This window comes from Petromyzon marinus, chromosome 35, assembly GCF_048934315.1.
Source record: "Petromyzon marinus isolate PM22_M1 ecotype Great Lakes invasive population chromosome 35, UKy_Petmar_22M1.pri1.0, whole genome shotgun sequence".
NCBI classification, from domain to species: domain Eukaryota; kingdom Metazoa; phylum Chordata; class Hyperoartia; order Petromyzontiformes; family Petromyzontidae; genus Petromyzon; species Petromyzon marinus.
In genome coordinates, this window is record NC_133701.1 from 3,107,151 (window position 1) to 3,132,990 (window position 25,840).

Consider the following 25,840-nt stretch of genomic DNA (forward strand, 5'->3'; position numbering starts at 1 on the left):
ACGGTAGGGATGGTGTTCTTGGGGTCACAGGCAGCATTCCTCCTCCTCCAAACACGGCGAGTTGAGTTGATGCAAAAGAGCTCCATTTTGGTCTCATCTGACCACAACACTTTCACCCAGTTGTCCTCTGAATCATTCAGATGTTCATTGGCAAACTTCAGACGGGCATGTATTTGTGCTTTCTTGAGCAGGGGGACCTTGCGGGCGCTGCAGGATTTCAGTCCTTCACGGCGTAGTGTGTTAGCAATTGTTTTCTTGATGACTATGGTCCCAGCTGCCTTGAGATCATTGACAAGATCCTCCCTTGTAGTTCTGGGCTGATTCCTCACCGTTCTCATGATCATTGCAACTCCACGAGGTGAGATCATGCATGGAGCCCCAGGCCGAGGGAGATTGACAGTTCTTTTGTGTTTCTTCCATTTGCGAATAATCGCACCAACTTTCTCACCAAGCTGCTTGGCAATGGTCTTGTAGCCCATTCCAGCCTTGTGTAGGTCTACAATCTTGTCCCTGACATCCTTGGAGAGCTCTTTGGTCTTGGCCATGGTGGAGAGTTTGGAATCTGATTGATTGATTGCTTCTGCGGACAGGTGTCTTTTATACAGGTAACAAGCTGAAATTGGGAACACTCCCTTTAAGAGTGTGCTCCTAATCTCAGCTCGTTACCTGTATAAAAGACACCTGGGAGCCAGAAATCTTTCTGATTGAGAGGGGTCAAATACTTATTTCCCTCATTAAAATGCAAATCAATTTTTAACATTTTTGACATGCGTTTTTCTGGATTGTTTTGTTGTTATTCTGTCTCTCACTGTTCAAATAAACCTACCATAAAAATTATAGACTGATCATTTCTTTGTCAGTGGGCAAACGTACAAAATCAGCAGGGCATCAAATACTTTTTTCCCCTCACGGTATAAAAGACACCTGGGAGACAGAAATCTTTCTGATTGAGAGGGGGTCAAATACGTATTTCCCTCATTAAAATGCAAATCAATTTATAAAATTTTTGACATGCGTTTTTCTGGATTTTTGTTGTTGTTACTCTGTCTCTCACTGTTCAAATAAACCTACCATTAAAATTATAAACTGATCATTTCTTTGTCAGTGGGCAAACGTACAAAATCAGCAGGGGATCAAATATTTTTTTCCCCTCACTGTATTCCAGTAGAGTTTCACCGTTTGGTGTGGTTGCATTTTGACACAATACTGTCCTGTGGTAATAACACAATGCAAGTTGTATTGTGTTATTAGCACAGGAGAGCGGAGGTGGGGAGGGGTGGGTGAGTGTGAGTGGCTGAATCATTACATCCCTCGCGACCAAGAATATTTATTTTTGGCATTTCATTTCCGAAAGTGTGAAAAGCCCATAGCACCGCGCGGCAAGGAGGGAGACAGCTAATTTGAACGCTGTCAAGACGGACCCATAAATGACGAGCTCACGGCAGGCGGATGGTGCAGCCTCTTTTCGGCATTCCACGGGTGGCGCACGCTCGTGCCCGCTGCGAGGTGCGCCTTGCGTGTGTGCACGGCACGAACGGCCGTGCAGCGCGTGCCAGCGAGGCACTCCGATTGAAGCCTCCAAGCCCGAGCCGAGCGGCAGGCTTTGAGTAACGCAGACCTCGCGGCGGCGGAATTGTAGAGCGCATACCTGAGTGACTCCTTTGTCCGTCGTGTTTGCGTAGCTTTATTTTTATCGCTGCCGGTAGAAATAGCGCTCGAAAAAAGGGACACACTTAAACCAAGTGGGCGCACTGCTTTGCCCCGGGGACCGTGAGGCCCCGGTTAAGCGAGCCACGCATGTCTCGCCCACGGCGTTCACGCTGTTCAAAGGGCACCGGCGTTCGCCCTTGGTGGCGCGGGAAAGCGCGACGGCCCGGCGAATCTGTACGGCACAACCGCGGTCGAGCCGGACCGTTTGATGGGCCGCCCTTCCCACGGCCACGCTTGCGTGGCGGCACTCGGCTCTGTGCTGCCACGCGTCGCTCCGTGAGACGGAGCGGCCAGCCGGCAACGGGCATCACCACATCCTCCTGCGACAGATCTCCACCCGTTAATGTTTAGCCGCGCTCACGAGAGCCTTCATCTCGGTGATTTTGCGGCTTTATTTATTTTCCGCTCGTGCGCTCGGCCGTGCGTGTCTGCGCGTCTGCGGTTTCATAACGCGGCCCTTGCCGATAAAGCTCCTCTTTGTGACGAGGAGACGGCGCAAACAGAGCTCGCATTGAGGCCCGGAGCGTGGCACTGGCCCCGCCGCCGTCTGATGCCCCCTTCGCTGGGTCAGCGCAGCGTTCCGCAAGCCGTTCGAGCCAGTCCACCGGTTGGACCGTTGTGTAGGAAATCCAGGGTTCATGTTTACAGGTTAGCCAGAGCGGAGTGGCAAAGGCATGTTTTACAAAAAACGGCTCTTGGTGTTTGTGCATTGTCGGCGTGTGCGCGGCGAGCAGTTTCTGTCTTTTCAGCAAATGTCAACGTGCGTACGTGTGATCTTAAGGCAAAGAAGGGGGGAGGCCGCCGTGATCAAAGTGACGGGGAAAGTTGTCGGTTGATTCGTTGTTTGCCTTATTTTGAGGACCTGTCTTAAGGGTTAGTGCATTGATGATAGCGAAAACAAAGCTACAAATATTTATGGTTTTTCTTTCAGCGTCCCCACTTACACGTGTGTGCGCGTGTTGAACTAGCATGGTATATACAACCTCCTGTGCAAAACATTCCCCGGAATCGTCTGTGTTGGGGATGGGGTGTCGCCGGCTTCCCGGGTTACGGTATGTTGCTGGTTTCCCGGGTAATAGATCGTCGTTTCCCAGGCAACGGATCGTTGATAGTTTCCCAGGTAACAGCATTGCTCCTGTTCCCGTTAGCTGTCGAGTCCTGCTCTCACAAGTGCCGGGATCTCTCTTCTTCACAGTTCACTTTGATCAAAGCGTGACTTTGTGAAAGTGTCTTCTGGTGGCTTGCATTTACCGAAAGAAAAAAAAACAAGCGAGGTATTGTAAGGTGTGGTTTATGTTAATATCTTGTCTGCGAAAATGAGGCTTGCACAAAATTGATCCAATCATCTCTCTCTCTGGTTTCCGCTCCGAAGCGGTGCAGGGTTTCATTGAACCAGGTTAATTAAATTCTCTCCGCTCTGTTCCTGCCCCCGGTGCTCGTGCGCCCAGAGTCTGCCTTGTGTCCAGCGGGCGGTCGGCGCTTTCCCTGCCGCCACCCCCCCCCTCCGTAGTCCGGAACTCTCTCTCTCTCGCCTTGCCCGCTGCTCGCTTGAACTCTCTTGTCAAGAAGTCCGAGCTTGAGGCTGTCCTATTCTTCATCCGCCTGTGACGATTTCCATCGGTCCCGAATGTCCTCGGTCAGCATCCATTCTGGATGACAGCAGGAGGCCCTTCTGTTGTTGAACGTCATCACCCCAGAAGGTAGGGCAGCAAAGTTGTACTGCGCTTCTCCGCCCCCGCTTCTGTGCTCCCCCCACCTTTAACCCGCACCGACCAGCATGATGCGGTATGGTGGACCGACATGCACGCGCGACCGCCACGGCATGTGGAGGCGCTCATCCAGCAGCGGGTTGACAAAAAACGCTGTTGCGTACACGTGGCAGCGCCTTACGATCACGCTTTGGATTGTACAAAGCGTACAAACGTGACCGCATCTCAAGATTCCTTGGGATGCGTCTATCGTGTAATTGCCTTTATATAAATACAGCTAAATCCAAACTGCTGCGATGTCGAGCGATGAGTGAGTGAGCGGGATCGTGTTGCATGTGAAGACTCGCTGTGAAGGACGCCTCGTGATTGATGGCCCTCAGAGGCGGGGGAGCGGTGCCTCTTGTGTTTTGCTCGTTGCCGTGGCGACCCACGGTGTGCCGCCGCCGTCTTCCGACCACTCGGCAGGCCTCGCGTAGCCGCCCGCTCGTCGCCTCCGTTTGCTGCAGAGCGGTGTCGGAACGGTCCGCCGTTCGCGCTCGGTCGTCGTCATCAGCAGCAGCAGCCTTGATCAATTCATTGCTGGATTAAGCCCTTCCTATTCACCGCCATCTCTCACAATCCCACGATGATGCAACGACTCACTTGCAGCTGCGCTTGAGTGGAGCTGATTTCACCGCTCTGTCTCCACGTTCCCTTTCCCTAGGCAAAACGAATGGACAAACGGCATGAGAGGGAATCGATTCGTGACTGAAATCGCCACCCAGAAATCGTGGCAACTCGTAGAATCGCGTCGGCGGGGGGGGGGGAGAGAGTGAGTGACTACTTAATGTCTATTCGCCACAGACATGCTGGTGGCACCTGCCTGCGAGATGGAAAATTGGCCCCAACATCGTGCTGGTGTTACCAATCCATTTCACAGAATTTCCACAATGGAATATTTCCCCTCTGCCTCAGTGCTATTTTGACCAAAATAATTCCTCGTTGCGAAGAAGCAGTGATTCACCCTGCCGATGACTGATCGAGACGTGCAGAGGCAAGGCCGTTTGTTTAGCAACTCCTATTTGCTTACGATGTGCAACTGAGATATTTAAGACCGCAAATATGGTGCAGATGAAGGAAGTGCCTTCACACGCCGTCACCATCCCTCGTGATCCTGCGATGCCACAATCCACCTCGTTCCCACAATCCACCTCGCTCCCACACATGGGTTGACCCCTTCACGCCATCTCCGGGGTGCTCGTCTTCTGTCAAGCTCCCTGCTTTGGCTGCCATTTCATCACCAGTCTCGTCCATCTGCTATCAACCTTTCCAGCGATGCGCCGCCTCCAAGCCCACTTGTTTTCCACACCTCTGATTAGCACGGTCGGCTGCGTGCGGCGCGAAAGTAGTTGAATGCACGTACACACAACACGGACGAATCGAAAAGAACATCTTTTCTCACGCAGCATGCAGGCGATTCTGCGAGCGCCTGTCGTGAGCCTGAGAATCCTTGTTCAAACGATGCGCCGTGACAGCCCGGCTTGTGGTGGTGGCGGCGGGGGAGCAGGAGAGGATCCCCGATGTTGTTTGTCCCCCACTGCTGGCCTCCCGACGAGAGGCGAGAGGGCCCGCCCGCTGGAGGGAGTTGTGGCACGTGGGAACGTCGTCGCTAATTCGACCGTATTTTTAAATCACCGCCGACTCACCCTGGGTCACGTGGCAAATTAAAATACCGCGTGCTGTTTTTGCTTGGAAGGTAAATCTCCCGTGGAAGGTTGGCCTGGGAAGGTCACCCTGGGAAGGTCACACCATTAGCTTTGCTTTATAGTCGGCATGTCACCGACTCTCCCCCTCCACAATTTCATACTTTGTCACAATTTGGAGTCGGATAAAAATTTTTTTTACATGACTTGAGCAGAATCAGCAACTTTAGAAGGCCACGTCCTAAACCAGTGGGTCGGTTTTTCAGGTGAAAGGCGGTGAGTCTATTTACTGCCATGTTATGAACCCCCCCCCCCCCCGTGAAAGGTACAGCTGTGAGTGGTGGAGCTGCTATCTGCAGTGTGACTCAATGTAGCTTCACTAGAACTCTATACACACTCTGTATCATCATCTTCATTAGCCGTCACCAATGTGCTGCAAGATGAATGCCTCCCCAAGCCCCCTGCGCCATCTGTCACGATTCCGCGATTTACCAATCCACCCGTTACTTGCACGCGAGCCGACTTCGTCGCTCCATCTCCCTGGTGGTTGTGTGTGTATGCGTTCACATTATACATACTGTACACACATATAGGAAGGCACTGGAGCTATGCACTTTTAAATTTAGATTGAAAACTAATTTATTTAAAACTGCTTTTTTGTGTATAGTTTGTTGTCCTTGTCCCCCCGCACCTACGATTAGCGTGGTTGGCTACGTACGGTGCGAAAGAAGTTCAACGTACATTCCTTGGCTGCCATTCTGTCGCCATTCTTGGCCATCGTCCCTTCTTGCGACGTGCCCTGCCCAATCCCCATTTACTTTTCTTACCAGTTTAAATTGTGGTCTTCAACCTGCATATGTTCGCTCATTCCACGTGTTCCGCTTTCTAACTCTTAATGCAATACAAAGCGTGCGTCCGTCCATGCTTCCTTGCGCAGTTCTCAGTTTTCCTTCCATTTTTTTTTGTGTGTAACTCCTCAACTCGTAGCTTGCGCATTATAACTCGGTTGAGCCGTCTAACATATATGCTCATGAATGCAGTTTTATTGTTTGTTCGGTGTAGTATTTCAACCGCTCGCCCTCTTTCCATGAGTCGGCGTGAACTGTGCAAAACGAGCCCAGGCTTTTTGATTCCGTGGCCAGCACGGCTCTGGGATTCATTTAAACCGCGGCGCGTGTAAGTGGGGCGTGCGGTGTTGGTGAAGTTCCACGATCTTATCCGTGCCATTCGGAGTTTGCACGCGCCAGCGGTGCGCAGTGTGCCGCTACATGAATACATAAACAGGGTCAGGATCGCCATGTAAAAATAACAAAAATCTAAATCGATGCGTTCATCGATAACACCGTGGACTTAAAAGGAACATGTGTAACGGGCGACGTTTCGGGCAATGGTGTCCTTTGCAGCAAATGGAGAGGCCAGAGAGAGCCAATGCCCGAAATGTCTCGCATGGTATGTTTATTTTAAGACCGCAGTTTTACTGTCGGAACGTGCAAAAATAAAATAAAAACACGTTTGTCCACGAGCCCTGTGGGCTTAAATTATTACCCACAATCCATGACGACAGAGCATCCTAAATCTTGTTAAACTCGTCGTTGTGTCGCGCCTCCGATGTTAACGCGTGAGTATCGGCGGTCCAGACGGCTTGTGACGTGAGCACTCCTGCCGCCGTCGCCGCTGCCGGCCTCGTCGCGAGGCGATTTAGGATGGATGGGCCGCTCTGCAACGTCCTCGCGTAAACGGGCCGTCCCTCGATTGGTCATGGTGACTCTGCTGGAATCGTAATTTCCAGGTTGTTTGGATGAGGTTTTTTTTTTACTGCGTGGAGGCTGCACGTCCCCCGGGTGCCCTCTGCGGAGATGCTGAGGCCCTCATTTTGAGACCAGGATGGACATCTTTCCGCACGCAGAGGGCGGGGGGAGGGGACGCGGTTGTGCTGTTTTGGGAAAATTAAATTAACTAAATCTCTTTGGTGACAGCTGAGTTAGTGCACTGGCCACTCGGGCCACCTGCTCCCACCCTGTCTTGGAATGCCGGGCCGACGGATCATAAAATTCCTCCCATGCAAATGCGTCGTCAGCGCATTCTCCTCCGTTCGCTTTAGTGGCATTAGGAATAAATCAAAATGCCGTGTGGGCTGTGTATCGGGGCCTGGTGAATGCTGTAGATTGTTAATCCATGGGAGTCTTAACGACGCGTCAATTTGTCATTTAATATCGATTTTGAAGCTCATGGTGCATGCATCGTATGGCATGCGTTGGAATCACTGTTTTTCTTTTTGTATTTGTTACTTGTTAATAGGGTCACGCAAGAGGCACTACCATTTGCTGTAATGTGCAAACGATATATTCTCGAATTGTATTGGAACCCTGAACCGTAACAAATCGTTGAATCGCCGTAGGGAGTACATATTTCCACCCCTTAATCCAGAGAGTAAACACACGTTCCAAATTCTCAACAGCAACAATTACAAAAATAAGACATAGCATCGTACAAATGCAGGTACTTAGCCAAACACATCACTAGACTTGGTGTACGTAAAAAAAAAACCATCAACTCGCATCAACTGTGAAAGCGTTATGCCGCACTCTGGTAACGGTGTGAATCGACGCTGAATGAGGCGCCGTGGAAAGTCATCGCGCTCGGCGCTCTGCGGCCCTGAGAGCGCCGACGCCGTGTGACGCGACACAAAGTGCACTTTCACGGCTCGCCGAGCACGCTCGCCCCGCTACTACGGGCCACTCCGCGCGCCGGCCGCTCACGCGGACCCACCCGGTAAACGGCAATTACTGTAGGCGATTTGCCATTTTTAGGGGGGGGAGGGGGGAAGCAATCAATCGCAACGTTTTTTGCGTACCGACACGCCGCGGTGGAAGCGGTGAACTTTCCCGTCCATAGGAATCTGGGCCATTTCCCAGTTGAGCAAGAAGTGTATTTGACTTTTTTTCTGTGAATCTCTTAGGTAGGGGGGTGAGTTTATGGAATTGCTGCGATTTTAGATGTCGTGATTGAGTCCAAGAATCGATTCCTTTTTTTTAAACAATGCAGCGTTGGTAATGGTAGCGCCTTTTAATGGTTACAGGGGCGACGTAGTCCCCATGACACGTGAGATATAGATAGGAATCGGGAAGACATTTTGCGCAATGATTTGCAATGACGAATCGTCGCACCCGTGAGGTGGAGGTCCACGTAGCCGCTGAAAGGTTTAGCAGTGTCTTCGGGGGTGGAACAAAAAAATGCACAAAAAGCGAACAGGAAATTTGAAATCGTGCTGTAATACATAAAGAATCTAACACAAACATTGCTTCAGCTGGAATTTATTACCTTGTTTATAAAGAAAGTAAGGTTGCATTGTTGGATTTTATTGGCCATTTTATCATTGCTCGTGCCGCAACTCTCGCTCCGTCCTGACGGGACGCGGCACTCGGTTTGCTTGAATGTTTTTAACAATAACCTTGCGGACTTCGCCGATCACCGCACATCACATGTCCGACTGCGCAAATTAAAACGCCTGTGCGCCACATTTGAACGCTCCTGGCAAGCGCAAGCCAGCCGGCGTGGTTTGACAGATTAAATGGTGGGTAAGTAAAGGACCCCCGTACAGGCCTTGGAATATTTTAACAAAATTTACAATCTTAACAAATACTTTCGTCTGAATGCGGGGACGCTGCCACCGTAATATAACGGTCAACGCAGTGGACTTGGCAATCCGGAGGTCGCCGCTCCGATTCAATCTCCCGGCACGGCAGTTGAAACGACGATGTGGGACTAGTTTCTTAAATTCCCCCCCACCGCCACCACTGCTTCTGTCGACCCAGCAGCGGTGTGAATGAATGAGTCGATCAGCTGATCACATGTGGTTTGGGGGGGGGGGTAACGTTTTGGGCACTGCCACCTCTTTTTCCCCGAAGAAATCTGACCAGCGTGGATGCGTAGGATAAAATACCCTCCAGGTCCCTGCTCAATATCACCAATATGAGGGTGTAACCCTTTTGAAGGGGCTCTAGGACTCCTTCTAGTGGAGCCCCTACCTCCAGCGGTGGCCTGAGCAAAGCACTTTCAGGGCTGTGCCTTCTCCGTTCACACACGCAGCTGCGTACCTTGGGTTGTTTGTCCCAACGCTGGCAGAGACGCAACGGTTTTGTTTTTCCGTTGCAGGTTGTTCCCTCTCGAGAAAGGTCCAGCTGAGGGGATGGGATGTGTTTTTGGCCGAGTTCTATAAATAAGGAGGAGGGGTGGGCGACTTGCGAATTCTGCTCGCTGTGCCACAATGCCAGCACAAATCTGCGGCGTTATGGCGCGAGTACGTCCCACCGTTGTTGTTGTTTTCTCGCGTTTGATATCTGCCCAGACTAATCGGGTGCGGTGCACATGCGCACATCAATACGAAACGCATTGGAAACGAAAATAGAACGTTTTTGCGAAACTCTCCAAACCAGAGCAAATAAACGCAAGAATGCAGCTTACTATATCACTCTTATGGGAAACACAGCGCTCCATTGCTCATATTCATTAAGTTACGTAACACTCCCAAATAATTTTTGTGAATTTATGTTCCAAGTTTGTACCTTTTGGTTTTTCCTTTGGTGAGTACAGTGCCACGTTTTTAAGCACGTATCTTGGAGAATTTGGCGATAACGCCTGCCTTTTGGAGAAGCGAGCAGGCCAGTTGAAAGGCATGCTGTCTGGCAGCAAGTGGATTTTTAACTCGCACAAAGTTCTTCTTATCAGCCAGCAATGCCAATTATAATATAGCAAGGACAGCCTCGCTTGGGTCTCAGTACTCACATCCAGGAGGGTCCTGCACCGTGATGTTTGACCAAGTCCATTAATGTGTGGGATTTTTTTTCATGTCTGAGTAAAGCGGAGTCACCGAGAAGAAACTTCCATACGAGGGGGGTAACGCTCAAAGCCCCGCATGGACAGATTCAATAATCCATTTCTGTATTGCCGTCTCCCGGCCACAATGTCGGCCCTTTCCTTCGACCCCCCCGGCGAGCTCTAAGTCACCTGTCCAAGTAATAACCAGGCTCGACCCTGCTTAGTTTGGCTTCCGTGATCTTGACGAGGTTCAGGTGCGCTTGTGGTGGTGTGATTCGGTCCGCAGGCGGGCGTTTGTGTGGGTGGTTATAGCCCCGACTTTCTTAGAGCTCTCCCTGATTGACAGAGGAGCTCTGGACGCACGAGGATGTCGGCGCTATGCAAATGAAAACATCTTCGCAGATGGGCAGTCTTGCGCCGCCCACATGTGCACTGTTATCTGCCTTCACATCGCAGCGGCGGCGGCGGCGGCAAGCCCAACCTTTCTTGAGCACACACGAAAAAAAAAGGCACAATGACCCCAGTGTTAAAATTTCGCAGCCTCCACAGTTTCGTCACAGCGTTAAATTGTCAGTTAACAGAGCGTGCGTTTAACACTGGGAAATCTGTTTTGCAGGGAAGAGAAACCCGGCTTTGTTTAGAGGAGGCGAAACCAGCGTGCGTGTTTTGTGATTACACTGGAAATCCTGCTCTCCGATTCAATGTCGGGGTGCTCGTGTGCGGATCCTTTTGTCCCTACTTATAAATAATAATCAATTCATTCGCCACCGTTTGTTCGTCCACTGCTGGATAAAAGCCTCCCCATGCCGTCTTTGGACACGGTGGTTAGTTTTACTATACTTCACCACGCTGGTCAGTGTGCATTGTGAAGGACGGGCCCACGGCCGTTTCAGATGTCGACGGCCAGGAATCGAACTCGGGTCGCTGGTGTTGGATTCATTGCGCGGTGTGCTAACCACTGCGTCGCCACTCTAGCCATGTTTATCCACGTATTTACTCCTTTTATCCACGTGGTACATCGCGTATAAACACCAAATGATTGAATGAACTTTGCCACCGCATCCGTGTCAAAGAAACGGAGCGATGCACTCTGCTCGCGTGCGGCAGCGACGACATGGATTGTTGCGTCCCGAGACCGTGGGGGAGATGGCAACGGCTCGTGAGGCCGTCATCCGGCCAGAGGACGGAACGTGGCCGATTATTATGATGATGATGATGATGAAACCCAAAAACCGTTTTATCTTCATCAACTCCATTGATATGTACCTTAGTGGCGTGGCCACAGACTTGCGGGACTTTACACTCACTGGTCGTTGTGGTGATGTAATGGTTAAAGTTGGTTCAGTGCCCTCTGCCTGGTGTTGACAGTGCCGAGCAGTGAGTAATGTTGGACCGCGCAGATGCGTTGGTCGAGGTACAGACGCTTTAATTCAAGTGCCGTGGCCGCTGTTGGCTTCTCGGGGGTGGCGTGAGGGCGCGCCAGGTTGCCTCGGCCTCAAACGTGCACCCCCCCCCCCACCTTGCCCAGGTGGGGCAGCTCTGGCAGGGGAGTCGTGACTCTCTCTCTCTCGCTCATGGAGTCGCCCAGCAAACGGCACTTCCGTAATGCTTCACGGTGTCGCGAAGCGCCTCTTCTCCATCTGCGGCGATGTGCCTAGCAACCGTTTGGTGAAGCCGGCTATGGTGCCCCCTGTTAAAGCCACGGAAATTCCTCGTGTTTCCCGCGCTGCCAATCCGCTGGTGGGCGCGGATAACGGGGAGGAATTGTCTGATGCTTTTGCCTCACTCCGCTCATCCGCAGAAAGCGACAGGATAATCAGACAAATTAAGGTTGCGTCGGGGAAACTGCTTCCTGTCACCCCTTAGTCGTGGATAAGTGTGGATAATAGCAAAAATATGCTGCCACTCCGAGGTGTACTCCTCTCAACCGCCAACAGCTCTGCGGGTAATTGGATGAATTTGATGTTCCTAGGATAGCACCTCGGGTGACTCGCTCACAGATCAGCGCAGATAATAGGGCAACTGTTCGTGAAGAAACTAAGGATCAATGTGCGCATGATAGGATTCTTTGGGAGAGCGGATGAGAGTAAATAATCTCACTGTACTTCCAAAAATACTCCCTGGTGTGTGTTTATTGAATCAGCTGGCTAAACGCTCTTAATCCCCTGCACTAAGAGCCACTGTGCACGGAGGCGCCGTGTACCGCGCTCGCTTACACCGACGGAGGGGGAGCGCTGGCTTGCGATCGTTTGGTCGCAAGTAATGAGCGTCGCTGTGTAAAGCGGGATTCATTATATTCCGCTTGTTTTTTTTTCGCCCGGTGTCGGACTGGCGGTCGGCGGGAAAAATGGGCATGGTGGCGGGTGGGGGGGGGTGGGGCCGCGGCCGCCGTGGTGGTGGTGGCGGTGCTCGCGGTGCTCGCGAGCGACGCTGCCCAGCGGCCCGCTCAACTCAAATGAACACAAAATATATAAAAAAGCAACAACAAGGGCCCAATGTTGTTGTCCTCTGTACGCAATGCCAGAGCGTGGGTTAAGCCTTTTGAATAACATGTAAAGCCACGGTAAACAAACGATATCTACTAGATATGGGTCACCAGATCCACTGTGCATTATTATTATATTATTATAATAGTTATGATTCCCAGGATAGCCTCACTCGAGACACTTTTTCAGGAGGGTCCTGCCAATTTTTTGTTTGCAATTAAGGTGGCGACGTTGCTGTGTAATTACAATCAAGTAATTTGCAGGTAACATTTCAGTAATAAGGAAAGCTGGACGACATCAGTTACGTTCTATATGTGTGTGTTTTTTTGAAGCTGTATAAAAACACAAGGAGTGTTTTCAGACTCCTTAAGATGTTATACAGGCGGCGGCGGCGGAGGAGGAGGAGGTCTGCCGTAGAGTATGCAGTGACCGGTAAAGAATAAATAAAAGATAAAGCCAACATCGCGGCGAATGCTAAAGGCCAGGAATGTGTTTGACTTCAGAGCAGATCACGGCCACGCTGCCCCCCCAATAGAGGCACTGCGCCTTCACGCGCTTTACTTTTTTACGGGACAGAAAATAACCCCCGAAATATTTTAAGCTTGGCCTGTCTGGAAAAACTTAAGCACGCTAATGAAAACGTAGTTTCACAGCGGAGGGCTGGTCTATATACGGAGGTTCGGCCGATTTTAAAATAAGACTTTCCCATGGCCATTAGACGTGCTCACGGTGTTGTTTTGCCTCTCCCTGGTGCCCCGGTTTGGAGTCAGAATCTTGATTTATATTGCAAGAGGAATCCGATGAGCTATAAAGCTCTCTTTTTCCACAGTTGTCCAGTGGAGGCAGGTCAGAAAGTTACAACAACAAAACGATAGGAGTGCGTGGAATGGGAAAGGTAAGCAAAATCACATAAACTAAAGAAATACAAATACAATTTTATTTTACCAGGTAAAGCCCTCTGAGCTCTTAGTTATTTTTCAGAAGCGACCTGGCCACAAATGATAGCCCAACAAAGTGGTTCACTAGCGACACAGAGGGAGAGATGTTTCCACCGCGCGCCACCGCTCTTGATGCTGGCGCAGGGGAGAGTGGTGCAGCAGCCTCCACACTCCGCCCGTGTTGAGGGCTCGCTTTGTCCACCCGACTGACTGTTTCATCTCATCCCATGCTGTGATCAGCCGCCGCCGCCGCCCTGCAGGTCACAACACTTCCCATTCTGCCGCTTCCATCGCGCAGCGCCAATGCGGACTTCCCTCCGATCGCGTTCCTTCTCCACCGCGGCGCTGGCCACACGCCGCCAGTGGCGGAGCGACAAACGTGGAATCGACGATTTATATCTGTGGTTAAGCTAAGGGCCACATGCTCCGAATTGCGAGTGTAAGAATCTAGGCAATACAATGCAATGCGGTTTTATAAAGCGTCGAGCGCGATGGCATCTGGGGAGTGCGTGACAAAAGCAAGCGGAAGGTTGCAGGTTCAAGCACCAGCAGGGGGTCAACTCGGCCCTTCATCGCTCCGTGGTTGGTAAAGGAAGTTTGTGGTTGTCCTATGAATTGACTCATCCTCCTGCCCAGAGCAATGTGGAATTTCCATCTCTGGCTCAGGGCGGTAAACCGGCGATAAATGGCATCCCTCATTTATGCAAGTGACAGACCGCCACATTTTTTTTATATATAAAGCCAAAGATCCCCCGTTTAGCTTTTAACAGACTATTGAGGCAAGTGCTTTTAGCGAGCATCTTTTAAAACCAATAAGGTGCACGTGGGGGTGGGTGGCCAGCACAAAGCCCGGTCAGCCTTCATTTCCCGAATGCTGATGTTGACACACTGCACCAGCTACTGCTTTATAAATCTGAGTCGACCTACGGGGGAGGTCCAACGCTGATGTATTTGCCACCGGTGTTGGCTGCGAGCGGGAATCAAGCCTCTGGTCGGCCGGTTTGTAGCACGGTGCGTGCAGCACTCCCTACAGTCCCGCCCTTTGTCTTCTCTGCTTGTACACGCCCCATCCTTTCGCACGCATTGTGCACGCCGTCATTGTTTCATCACGATATCGGCAAATCGCATCGGTGGCAGGTTCCAAACTTACACGCACAAATGTGTCCACACGTGCAATCGCTGCAGCGATCGGCGCCGCGCTCCTTCTCACCAACTGTCGCGCGCGCGTGCGAGCGAGCCCGCACGCTTGCGTGCGCGCGTTTGCCTTATCCTGCGCAGGATCCACGCCGCACATTACCGGGCGCTGAGCTCACGTTCCGCACGGCTTGCTCTGCATCGCGGGGCATTGCCGCCGGCTAAAAAAACGGGCGTGGAGAAAATGCACGGGGGGACGACGTTCCGCTGAAAAAAAACCTCGCCCTGCCAGTGACGCCGCCAGTTGCTTAGAACTCGATTCTTTTCACGTTTAAAGGCGAAACTTCAGCGAGGAGTGTGTGCTGCTTCCCCAACGATCTTCCCCCCACCTCCTCGCCCGGAATGTGCCAAATGCCATCTGATTTTGCAAGCTCAGCAGGCCTAGGCCTGGATAATGCTTGGACGGGCGGCTGCAATGCACAAACAGGTTGCGGAGCCATGCGGTGGGTAGTGCAGCAGAGTCCTTTGTTGTACTGCGTGTTCTATGCGTCCATGTCTATGCTCCCCGCCTTCGCCAACACACACACAATGACTGGTGTGGTGGTTGTTGTGTTTAATAACCTGCCCCGGGCCTGCTGCACAGCCATCGGGAGCCCCTTGTTCAGCAGTGGATTCGCGAAAATGGTTGTACACGGTGTGGCTGCTGAATGTGTGTGTGTACACGCACGAGCCTGCGTTAATGGGTGCTTGCTAACATCACTCACCGCAACAGCCTGTGTGTGTGCTTGCGGCTTGTGCTCTGTTGGGATGCGATAGCCACACCTTTCTGACTGGAAGATTCGGCTGAGTTGAGCTGCCCGTGCACCTTGAAGGCGCAGCCCAGAATTGGCGTGGGTTGCGCCTGCGTCGCTGACTTCGTCGTTGGCATTGCCAGCGCACGGTGGTACAGTTTAGTGATACTGTGCCGAACGGGCCCCGCGGTGTTCATAGAGAGCTCCTGTCAATTATGAAAAGGCAACCCAGCAGGATTTGTATCAGCATCACTGATTAATTGTCTAAAACAGGTGGCAGCCCATGACTGGATTGGGGAGGCTTCATCCAGCAGTGGATTGATGACAGCTGGTGATCAGTATGATTATGATTAATGCACGTCATTGGGGAGACAAATATTACAAAGCAATACGGCACACGTGTAGAGAAACACAACAGTAAATGTTTGACAAACGACGATACTCTTCTGATGGGACCCAGACGGTCAACATACTTCCCGAGCTTGCCTGCGGAAACAAATGCTGCTGGAAAACATTGGCCTCGAGAACCCACAGAGTGGCTGATGGTTCCACGGTTTAACATTATTCTACATCGTCAAAGCAGAGACCCTCCCCCGCGCGTGTGTTAGGTCAGATAGTATTTAAAGAGACGAAACTCTTGCCGCCTTATTGCATTTCGAATCTACACGAAGTCGGCCGTGGGCAGAACTTGGTGGGCCTGACCGCGCCGCGCGAGTCGGATGATCTTAACTCTTGGAATGACGGGAGGCCGCGAATTGCGAGCCGTCTCGCAGCTGCGTGTCGACGGCGGGCGGTGTGTGCGCAGCTGTCTCCCGCTCGTTGTCGTTCGCCGCCAGATGAGTTGGCCATCTGTTCCCGCGGCACTGGCCCCGCGCGAAAGCCTCCCGTCTCTCCGACGGGGCGGCCGGGGGACAGCGAGGAGACGCTCGCATCTGCTGGAGCCATCGGGGCCTCGCCGCGTTTCTGCTCCTGCCCCCCCGCGGTCGTGGTGAGGGTCGGGGGCGCCGGGGAGTAGGGAAGGCTCCCCCGGCCCCAAAGAGAGAAAATATTAGTGGAACTCTCAACACATTCGTTGTCAGTGGTGCATTGGCCTTATAGAAATATATATAATAGGTGACCTTTTAAGCTATGGCCCTTTGTCGTCGCACGTAATAAAGCGTTGACATGAGCGGGAGATGCATAATTGGTCTATGGACCGTGAAGGGGGGCAGGCCATGTCCCAAAACGTTGGCTGTTATAATATTTTCCCTACTGTTAATTATGAATGTGAGTTTATTACGTGTGCTTGTGTACCGCCGCCAACGCGGTATCGCCAAACGACTGTTCTGTCACCACATATATAAATATAAATGTATTTTAGTCTGTCAGCCACGTGGCTTTGCAGACCGGTGTCGTTTACAGTGGAACGCCTCCTCTTATCCGTGTCCCCTGTCAGCCGCTCTTCTCATTCGTGCCGATGGACCACTTTGCAGGAGCTCCCGTTATCCGCGTGGCAGTGCTCACTGTTATCCGTGCTTTACCGGCGGGTAAGAGGAGTGGCTCGGCAATAGTAGGAAATTCACTCTGTTATTCGCCCGTTCATCCATGTAGATAACAGCAGCAATCTGTGCTGATGAACGCGGATAATAGGATGTGCTAAGTATGCCCCCCCCCCACCACCACTCCCCCTCCCCCCCCCCCCCGAACAGTCACACCACGACCGCCATCACGGACGATAGGCGTTCCACTAAAGTTTTATCTTCCGAAATTAGAGAAACGATCCTTTGCTTTGTTTTGATGGGCGAATTGGTGGAGATGTTGGATTTCGCTAATTGCTTGCAGTTGAATGTGGCGGCTGCTGCGGCTGCTGCGACTGCTGTGCGGAGGCTTCATCCGCTGAGGCAGGGGCAGCACGGGTGACTTGAAAGGGAGGCAACTTGAAAAGCCGGCCAGGGTGACCCGCGGCTCTTTGACCTTTTGACTTGGGAGACCCTTTCTTCCCGTTCCGTTAGCTGTAAAGTACATCCTCTATAGGGGCGGGGGGGGAGACGGGGGGGGATGGGAAAGCATGTGGGACGTGTGCGGTGGCTCATCTGTGGGGTTTTGCACGGGATGTGTGGAGACGCGTTCTGGTGACCCGCTGGTGCGCGTGTGACATTGAGTTCACTTGGCGTTACTATGAAGCAGAAGTGTTCCCCTCTGCTGAAAGACATTTTTATGAGTGTGCTATTTCAGCAAAAGAAAATAAGCAGCCTCAGCAGCTGAATATGCAAAATCCACCGGGCTTCTTGGCACTTGGGGAGTGCGTTACGTTTTAGAATTAATTGTATCCTGAAGAGACTCGATTTGCTATTGCAACATGGAATTTCCATAACAGATTCAGGGCCACCAGCAGCATGACCAACATGGCAGAGTTTGAGACAGGGACTCGGCGTTTGTTTTACGTCTCGCTGTGATTAAGAACCCCAATGGATGTCCCCAGCGCCAACTCTCTCCCCACATCTCCCTCCTTACTCCCCTGCTCTTGGTGTAACCCAGAATCAACCTTTTAACACGGTGGGAGGTCGCCGCTTCTCATCCGCTGGCCTCGCCTGCGCGCAAATTCTCTCCCCCCTAGTTGTCGGCGCTGCCAGACTCAAATCCGAGCTGCCGCTCGCCGCCGACGTTAGCCGAGACCGAGACTCGAACTCCGTTCCGCAGGTTTGTTAGCGTAGTGCGCTCACCGCTGCGCCACCCGCGCTACACGCCCGTGAACAACAGGTGCCAATTTCCCAAACGCGCCGCGGCACTCCACTACCATTGGAGACTGCACCAGCAACGGAGGGTGGTGGGGGGGGGCAGTGGGGGGGCCGTGTTTACGCTCCGTTTTTGCAGGGGGCTGCCGCTGCTGGACGCTGCTGTGGGTGTTTTCGTGGGCGTTTAGTGACCCTGCGCGCGGTTGGGGGGAAAATCTCGCCAAAAGCCCTAAATGCGAGCACCTTTGCAAGGAGTCGTAAATAAAACACGAGATTATTTTCGACCGCTCGGGGTACTTTCTCAAGTTACGAATCACTTTGTATCATCAACGAAATGTAAGGAGATGGACGATGGAGACGAATGAGCAAACCATATACGGAGTCCACTTCCAATTCTTGCCAAAAATAACTGGATAGCTGACCAGCTGCAGCTGCTCCTCCAGCGTTGTGCATATTTTAATCGTTTATTCAGCGTGGCATTCAACATTCCTGGTGCATTCCTCTTGTTTACCCACTTGACAAAAATAACAAAAGGGGCCCTGCCCTTCTACGGATTCACCACAAGCCCGGGACTGCCATGGCATGTGTGACCATTTCACTCCATCCACCTCTCGAAGTGTCTGGCACCTGCCGTGACAGTCTGATGAATTGTCACGATTTGCGGCGACGATGCGATTCAAGGATATTTTGTAGCACTTCTTCTCACGGCCTTGTTTGTACGCGGGTGGCACAGCGGTTAGCGCACTGTGCTATGACGTCGGCGATTTCGGGCCAAGGTTAACACCAATGGCATGTGACATCTCCACCGGTCCTAGATACCCCTTTGCCCCACCCGTACCGACCAGCTTGGTGAAGTGTTGTCAAACAATCCCACGATCCGCACGGTGGCGTGGGTAAGGCTGTAGATAGCAGTGGGGGGGTGGCGGTCGCCCATCCAAGCAAGCAAGAGTCCAGGGGCTCTCAAACCCTGTTATCGTCTGTGGCCTGATGAAATCTTCCGGATGAAGATTTGGTTGCAAGTGGCGCTACTGCGGTTGTCGGTTAACACGGATTTACGTGCACCCCCCCCACCTCCCCGCGTGTCCGCAGGAGAAGTTCACGCCGGTCAAGTACTTCTCCATCGACCGGGTGTTCCGCAACGAGACGCTGGACGCCACGCACCTCGCCGAGTTTCACCAGATCGAGGGCGTGGTCGCCGACTTTGGCCTCACGCTCGGCGACCTCATGGGCGTGCTTCACCAGTTCTTCACCAAGCTGGGTACGTGTGGTGTATTTGGCGTACGCGCGCGTGCGCGTGCGAGTGCGCGTGTACGCGCTCGCTACCAATTGCGCGAGCGCCAGCAAAAAAGGACACCCAACGCTCGCAGGGATTCATTTCAGCCGGGGGGTTTGGATAGGCGACCCAGAAAATCCCGCACCTTCTTTTGCACTATATGGTTGGCTACGTACGGTGCAAAAGAATTTCAACATACATGCATACATACTTCCGCACGCAGTCCGCACAGCCAACCGGAAATTACCCAGTGAGAAATTGAGCTTTGCCAACACATGTTGGCGCCGTGCCGAAACATGGCGCAGCTGACTTTTAGCCAGCGCAACAGACCCAAGTGCTCATCCCGGGATTGTGCCTCAGATGCCACCGCACCTCGCCCACCTCTTCCTTCCTTGTTCACTCGATTTGTCAGCTATCGCTGTCCTCCGAAGTTCCACTCTTTTCTGTGTTCCATCATCTGGGTTTAGGTCTTCCCCTTGGTCACCAACCCTCAGTGTGTCACTCCAATGCCTCCGTCAGCTGCTCTCTCTGCCATCCTGCACACATCACAACCTCTTCCTCTTTATGGTGTGAAACCATGACACTTTCATGCCACTTGCTATCACAAACTTCGACGTTGCTTGCCCTGTCTTCCTCTATCCCGTGCTCGCGTCCCACGCATTCCAACCCTTCTCTTCCTGATTACACCTGTAACTCTTTCCTGTCACTTTCCGTTTTTAACTTCCAAGTTCCTTACTGTGTCCTGTCATGAGATTCATAGCATTGTCTGCATATCTAATATAGCAGTAAACGTACACTCACAGCACCCAGCGCAGACCAGTAGTTTGGTTACTCGCATTCACGCGGCGATCAGTTTGTAACGATTGCTCTGCCCCTGAGTCAATATCAGTGACGTTTGGTACCGCGCCCGGTTGTGTGCTCGCGTGCGCGTGAGTAAACCGCCGCAGGTATTCTTATTTATCCATCCCTAAAACAAAGCATGGCGTGTATCGACACGTGTTTTAAGGAACGTGGCGACATGTGTAGACACACGTCCTCGAGCAGAATTGCAGTCGACAGGCCAAGTTGGGCTTTCTCTGCGAGTTCACGAAGGGAAACTGAAAGGAAAGCGATCGTAAACAACCAGCTGAGAAAACAGCCTCACGCTCGCGGCGGAGCGCGTGTTCATGTACCGATGGTTACGTGAATAAAGCAGCTGTAGGGCCGCGGTAATCGGCACGGCGGCTAATAGGATCTCTCTCGCGTGCACGCGTGCCCTGTCGGCCCCGTGAGCAGGGATTACCAAGTTGCGTTTCAAGCCGGCCTTCAACCCCTACACCGAGCCCAGCATGGAGGTGTTCAGCTACCACGAGGGTGAGCTCGGGCCTGCGAGTGCCGGCGCCGCCGTTACCGCCGCCCGTGCCGCTCGTCTCCGATATTCAGCAGCGGTCGCGTCGTTCTGTCTTCCGTCTTCGTGCATGCGTGCGCCTTGAATAGCTCGATGTCTTGGCACGGCTAAACGATCGAGTGTAAGGCGGTGTGGGTAAGAGCGGTGTAAGAGCGGTGTGCGCGTGGTGTGGCGGCGTCTCCGCAGGCCTCAAGAAGTGGGTGGAGGTGGGGAACTCGGGGGTGTTCCGCCCTGAGATGCTGCTGCCCATGGGCCTGCCGGAGGGCGTCTCCGTCATCGCGTGGGGCCTCTCGCTCGAGAGGTAGCGCACATCCTCGCACGACGGCGGCGGCGCCACAGCACTGGCCAGCGGTTACATGCACGCACGCGTGCACTCGCACGCGTCACTACCTTGGCGACCGGCTCCAAGTGCCGGCACGTGGCCTGCTGGCACTGGTTCACTGTGTCAAGTTTCGCGAATGCAGCTGACATGAGTGCCAGGACTGGTTTCATAAGCCTGTTTGTAGGGCCCACCCATGTACATATGACACATGCTAATGATGCTTCGATTCGCTCAATTGGCGTCGGTTATTTTGTTCACGATATATGCGTCGAATTTCACGTGTGATTATTGATTATTTACAAATTATGCACGTTATGCAGATGCTACACTTGCGCTGACGGAACAAGCTAAAGACGACAAAATAAAAAATTAAGTGGGATTAGAAAGGGCTCCTCTCTAGAAGGGACGATCGCCGGTTGTCAAGACTGACGACGGAGTGGCGGCAACAGGAGCGAACACACCTGAGAGAGAGCACATTCGCCGCGGAGACGGGAGCGACGAAATCGATCCGTGCGCACGTACTGGATTGGTACATCGCAAGACATTGAAAGGGGCCTTCAGCCAGCAGTGGATTGATCGTGGCTAACAACGATGACGATGCGTGGTGAATTGTTACACGCCTAATACACACGCATCCTAGTTCCTGTTTCAACGGAACGACAAAGACCCATCGCGCAACGTCTGCCAGCCCGAAGCGTTGCGTGGCGACCTCCTGAAGGTTAGGGTTAACTCAGCCGTAGCGGTCAGGAGCCGAAGTTGACCCGACGGACCAAGCCACGCTTGTCACTCGTCGTGGCGTCTGCGAGACCTCCGTTAGAACTCCGACTCCAGGTGGCGACTCTCCCCCCCCCCATTCCCGGCGCGGAGGGCTGGGAATGGGGGGAGGTGTCCCCGGGGCATTCCTCATGGTTCACATCCCTCACCACGCGCAGCGCGAGCGATCACCGCGCCGGCAGCTTTGCCCGGCCCCCGGGTAGAAGGTGAAGCGAACTAATTAACTCTCGACAAATAGCGGGGGGCCCCCAGCGTACACAGAACACATGGCTCTAACCCTTGCCCGTTCCAACACAGCTCTGAGTGTGTGCTTTTATCGGTGCTCGTTTTCTGTTTGTGAAAACACGATTTGGGGATAAGAAATACGAACCGGTCAGTGGCGCAATGGCTGACAGTTTCCTCGTTAAGGCCTCTCCACAGGCAGTGTTCGGTTAAAGTCAGAGGTCGTGGAAGCTTGGGTGAATTTCAGGTGGCTGGCACAGATCCATCACGGCTTGAACCTGGGTGCAAGCCGACACGAGACACGTATCGATGCATCGATTAAAACTGATTCTTAAGGTCACGATGGTTCATGCTTAGAATCGTCACTTTCGAATTGTGTCGGATTAGATTAGTTTACTTAAGCCGTGCAGGAAATACAGCTGCTACTTTTCATCACGACTGTTAAAAACGATCATGACTGAATGGTGACAGTCTAAGAATCGCGATGGGAGATCGATCGCTATATGCCAAGCAGAAACCACAGTGGGGCCACCACTGCATCCATGTGCCCACCACTGCATCCATGTGCCATTGATAACAAATTTTACATTTGCAATATAATTCGCCACCATAGTATAGCTTTGGCGCAGGGCGACCACAGGCTGAGATGTCAGCCAATCTTATAGGCTTGGGTCCATTGAGACGACCGGCTGAGATGGGGGATAATCGTTTGCAACAGCAGGCACAGGAGAGAGGGCTGTTGTGAGCGAGTCGGAGACGAACCCCTGAGTGGAGCCCAGTTGTCGTTCGCGTGCGCAATTTATTCCTTTCCTCCCGGTTTGTAACGAGGTGACGCGACCGCGCCAGGCTTGAGCGATTTACAAATATTGAGTTGGTGAACTGTGTGGCGATGCCTGCAGATTTACCTTATTGAGTAACAACCTGACGATAACCCTGAGAGGCTCTTTGGGGAGGATTTGGCCTGTCACGTCTTGGGCGCTGTTGTTTTTTTTCCCCAACGCGTTTGCCGGCATTTAATTTCAGGGACTCGTGCGACCGGTGAAAGCTCTCCACGCATTCTTCACAAATCTGTTGTTGTTGCCCATTTTCCACTCTCTTTCAACACCGGGGGAAACCCATAATAAAATCTGCTTGACGAATTAAAAAAAAAGTTCCTCTTGTAATAAGAGCAAAAAATAATATTGGAAAAAGTCACGAGTTATTTGAATTTGTCGAGCCACCACGGACGGATTCGTGGACGCATGAGCTGTGAACGATCAAAAGGCTTTTCGCTCAAGTGGGCGTCAGTGCAGCCTCTGTGTTGTTGTTGTGTTAGTGGCTGTAATTATTCATAGTTTAAGGGCGCTTTCTTCGTGCACAAGTTCTCTAAATCGGCGAGCAATTGTCCAAATGCACGCCTGTACCGTCTGACACATTTGGCCTCCGGACACATTTGGCCGCCCGTAAAACAGGCCCAGCGAGATTTCCCTCCCCAGTCATGACCAAGTGCAAATAGGTTCCGCTATGGCCATCGCTCACACCGCTTGGCTGACAGGTCGTGATATCAAGCAACGATAAGCAGCGCTTATGGGAATGCACACACCCGAGCATTAAACCGCGACTTTTTTTTAAGGGCATCGGACAAAAGCTGTGGCCTCTTGCCACACTGAAATATCCACAATAGCTGTCTCTGGTGTGATTTTTCGTGATGCATCTGTAGACATTCCCTGCATTTTTTCCCCCAAAGGCTGCGAGATCTCGCCAGAACCGCGGCGTAATCCGTCGGCGGCTAGCCGTAAACCCTGAGACGAGCCTTGAGGAAGGCAGGTGGTTATGGGAATGCTACGCTCCTCCAGGGCCTGCACCTGTGCCTTCCTTAAACATATTAAATGTGCCGCCTCTTCTTGTGTACGAAAGAAGGGCCCATCAACTTTAACCTTTTGGCTGTTCGAATGGTTGCTAGCGGGATAGCGCGCGTGCAATGGAATTCTCATCTTCTCTGCACTTGACTTTTCTGCGCATGCCGGGTTCCCAGTTGTAAGCCGGTCGAGTTGCATTTTTCTGCCGAGCTGCTTTTTGAGGCTGGTTATTCGGTTGGATTGTTTTAAGGATGAATGGCAAGTGATATTAGATTGAAATAGATGGGAGGTGGATCCAGTCAAGCGCAGTCCTCCACACCTGTGTCTCAAAGCTTGGGAAGGTGAAGGTTGGTGGATCGACCACCGATTTGTAAAACTCCCAAACCTCTGCTGGTCTGCCTGGTGTCTACGAGATGGCAATACATTGAATCCATCTGTGCAGAGCTTGTATTGCTTCCACGGTTCCCTCCCACATGAAGGCAAACGCGCATTAATGGAATTAGCCAAACACCCCAATGCAGAACTCCCCTGAAAAAGAGTGTTAAGCTTCACCGATTCTTTGCTGAATATTAATTATATATATATGTTGTCCATCACCCTGTCGAGTGGTGAACCTTGTTACAGTTCACCAGTCCCACATTGACCATCCACTATTGTGTGCAATGTATTAGGAGCCAGGACATCTGTTAGCTGAACGTTGATTAAGCAGCGTCTTCGTGAAAGGCTTTCCAGCATTGTCCTACAGAGGAAAAAAATAAACCTCAAACGTTGTATCCATGGCATCCCGGTCTGATCAGTGCGACGGTGGCCTTCTGCTCTCTTTCAGGCCTACGATGATCAAGTATAGGATCGACAACATCCGGGAGCTGGTGGGACACAAGGTGAACCTGCAGATGGTGTACAACAGCCCCATTTGCCGCCTGGAGGCGTGAAGTCTCGTCCTGGGAAACAGGAAGCCAAACCGTCACTGGGGAGGGGGGGGGGGGGTGTCTTTACAAAATCTTGGTCCATTCAGCCTGACCCCTAGCCTGCTGGGCTTTTTTTCCAAAGAAGTAAGGTTAGGTGTGTCCAGTGTAATTAATGCGCGCCGGTTGTCACCCGCATGGCGATTCTGGCCCAAGCCCGGACGTATCCCCACTGCGCCGTTCTCCTTCGCAAGCGGAGCGGTAGACTGAAGTGCAGGGCAAGCAAACGCGTTGAGCGTGGGGAAAGTCTTGTCGGGACAGGTGCACGGGGTCGGTAAACCGGTGCACGCTTGTAGATGGCGGGGATGATTATGGTTTGTTTTGGGTTCCCACCTCCGTTGACCCTGCCGCCGCACACACCCCCCGGCGTCGCCTGTGAACCGGCATTGTCCTGCCAGCTTAACAATGAGCCGAATTCGGCAAGTGCCGGCTCCTACACAATGCAGGGGTCCTCGCGAACGGTCAGTGTTGACATCGCCCTGCACGGAGTCGCTGGGCTGCTCGTTGTTAGTGACTGTCGTTGCCGCCCACGTATCTTATCTTTGCAACAACAAAAAAATCAAAAAAATATTGCGCGGCTATAGAAATCGAGTGGTCCTGTCAGATGGTGAAGGCCGACGAAGCTCTGAATTAACGCCTTTTGTCTTGCTCGCCATTTCGTGCATTTGGGAACTCGTTTGGTTCCGCGCAAGTGACTCACAAGCTCTCCGGTGTGCTTTTGGGTCACAACTGTTGGTCGTTCGGCTTGGTGTCCGACGCGGCAGAAACCCGAGAACGCATTTGAGAGCTATGCAGCACAAAACCCTACGCAGTAGTAAATGTAATCTGACGTGATAATGCGTTCGTGTTTACCTTGTGTTTACCGATATTTAAAAAAACTGCTTAAGCCTAAAAAACATGAGTTTACTCATGCGGAAACCTGTGACATCCTTTTTGTAATGTTTCTGAGCAAACGTCGCATTGCGTATTGCCATCACAGTGACGTGTAATAACTGCAGGTGCTGGAATCCACTGACGACGATGTATGTTCATGTTCCCCTTGCTTGCGGTCAATAAACAGTTACACCACACACGCGC

At 52.1% G+C, this 25,840-nt stretch overlaps 1 protein-coding gene across 1 annotated transcript in view; it reads left to right on the forward strand.

Annotated features, from left to right (window-relative positions):
• Nucleotides 1-25,833, forward strand: part of FARSA (phenylalanyl-tRNA synthetase subunit alpha) — a 54,297-nt gene extending 28,464 nt beyond the window's left edge. Inside the window, exons 10-13 of the mRNA XM_032966006.2 lie at nt 19,072-19,240; nt 20,531-20,608; nt 20,829-20,943; nt 24,625-25,833. Of these exons, the coding sequence (XP_032821897.2) occupies nt 19,072-19,240; nt 20,531-20,608; nt 20,829-20,943; nt 24,625-24,730 (468 nt within the window). The 3' untranslated portion in view covers nt 24,731-25,833. The remainder of the gene's footprint in view (nt 1-19,071; nt 19,241-20,530; nt 20,609-20,828; nt 20,944-24,624) is intronic.
• Nucleotides 25,834-25,840: the final 7 nt, after the last annotated feature.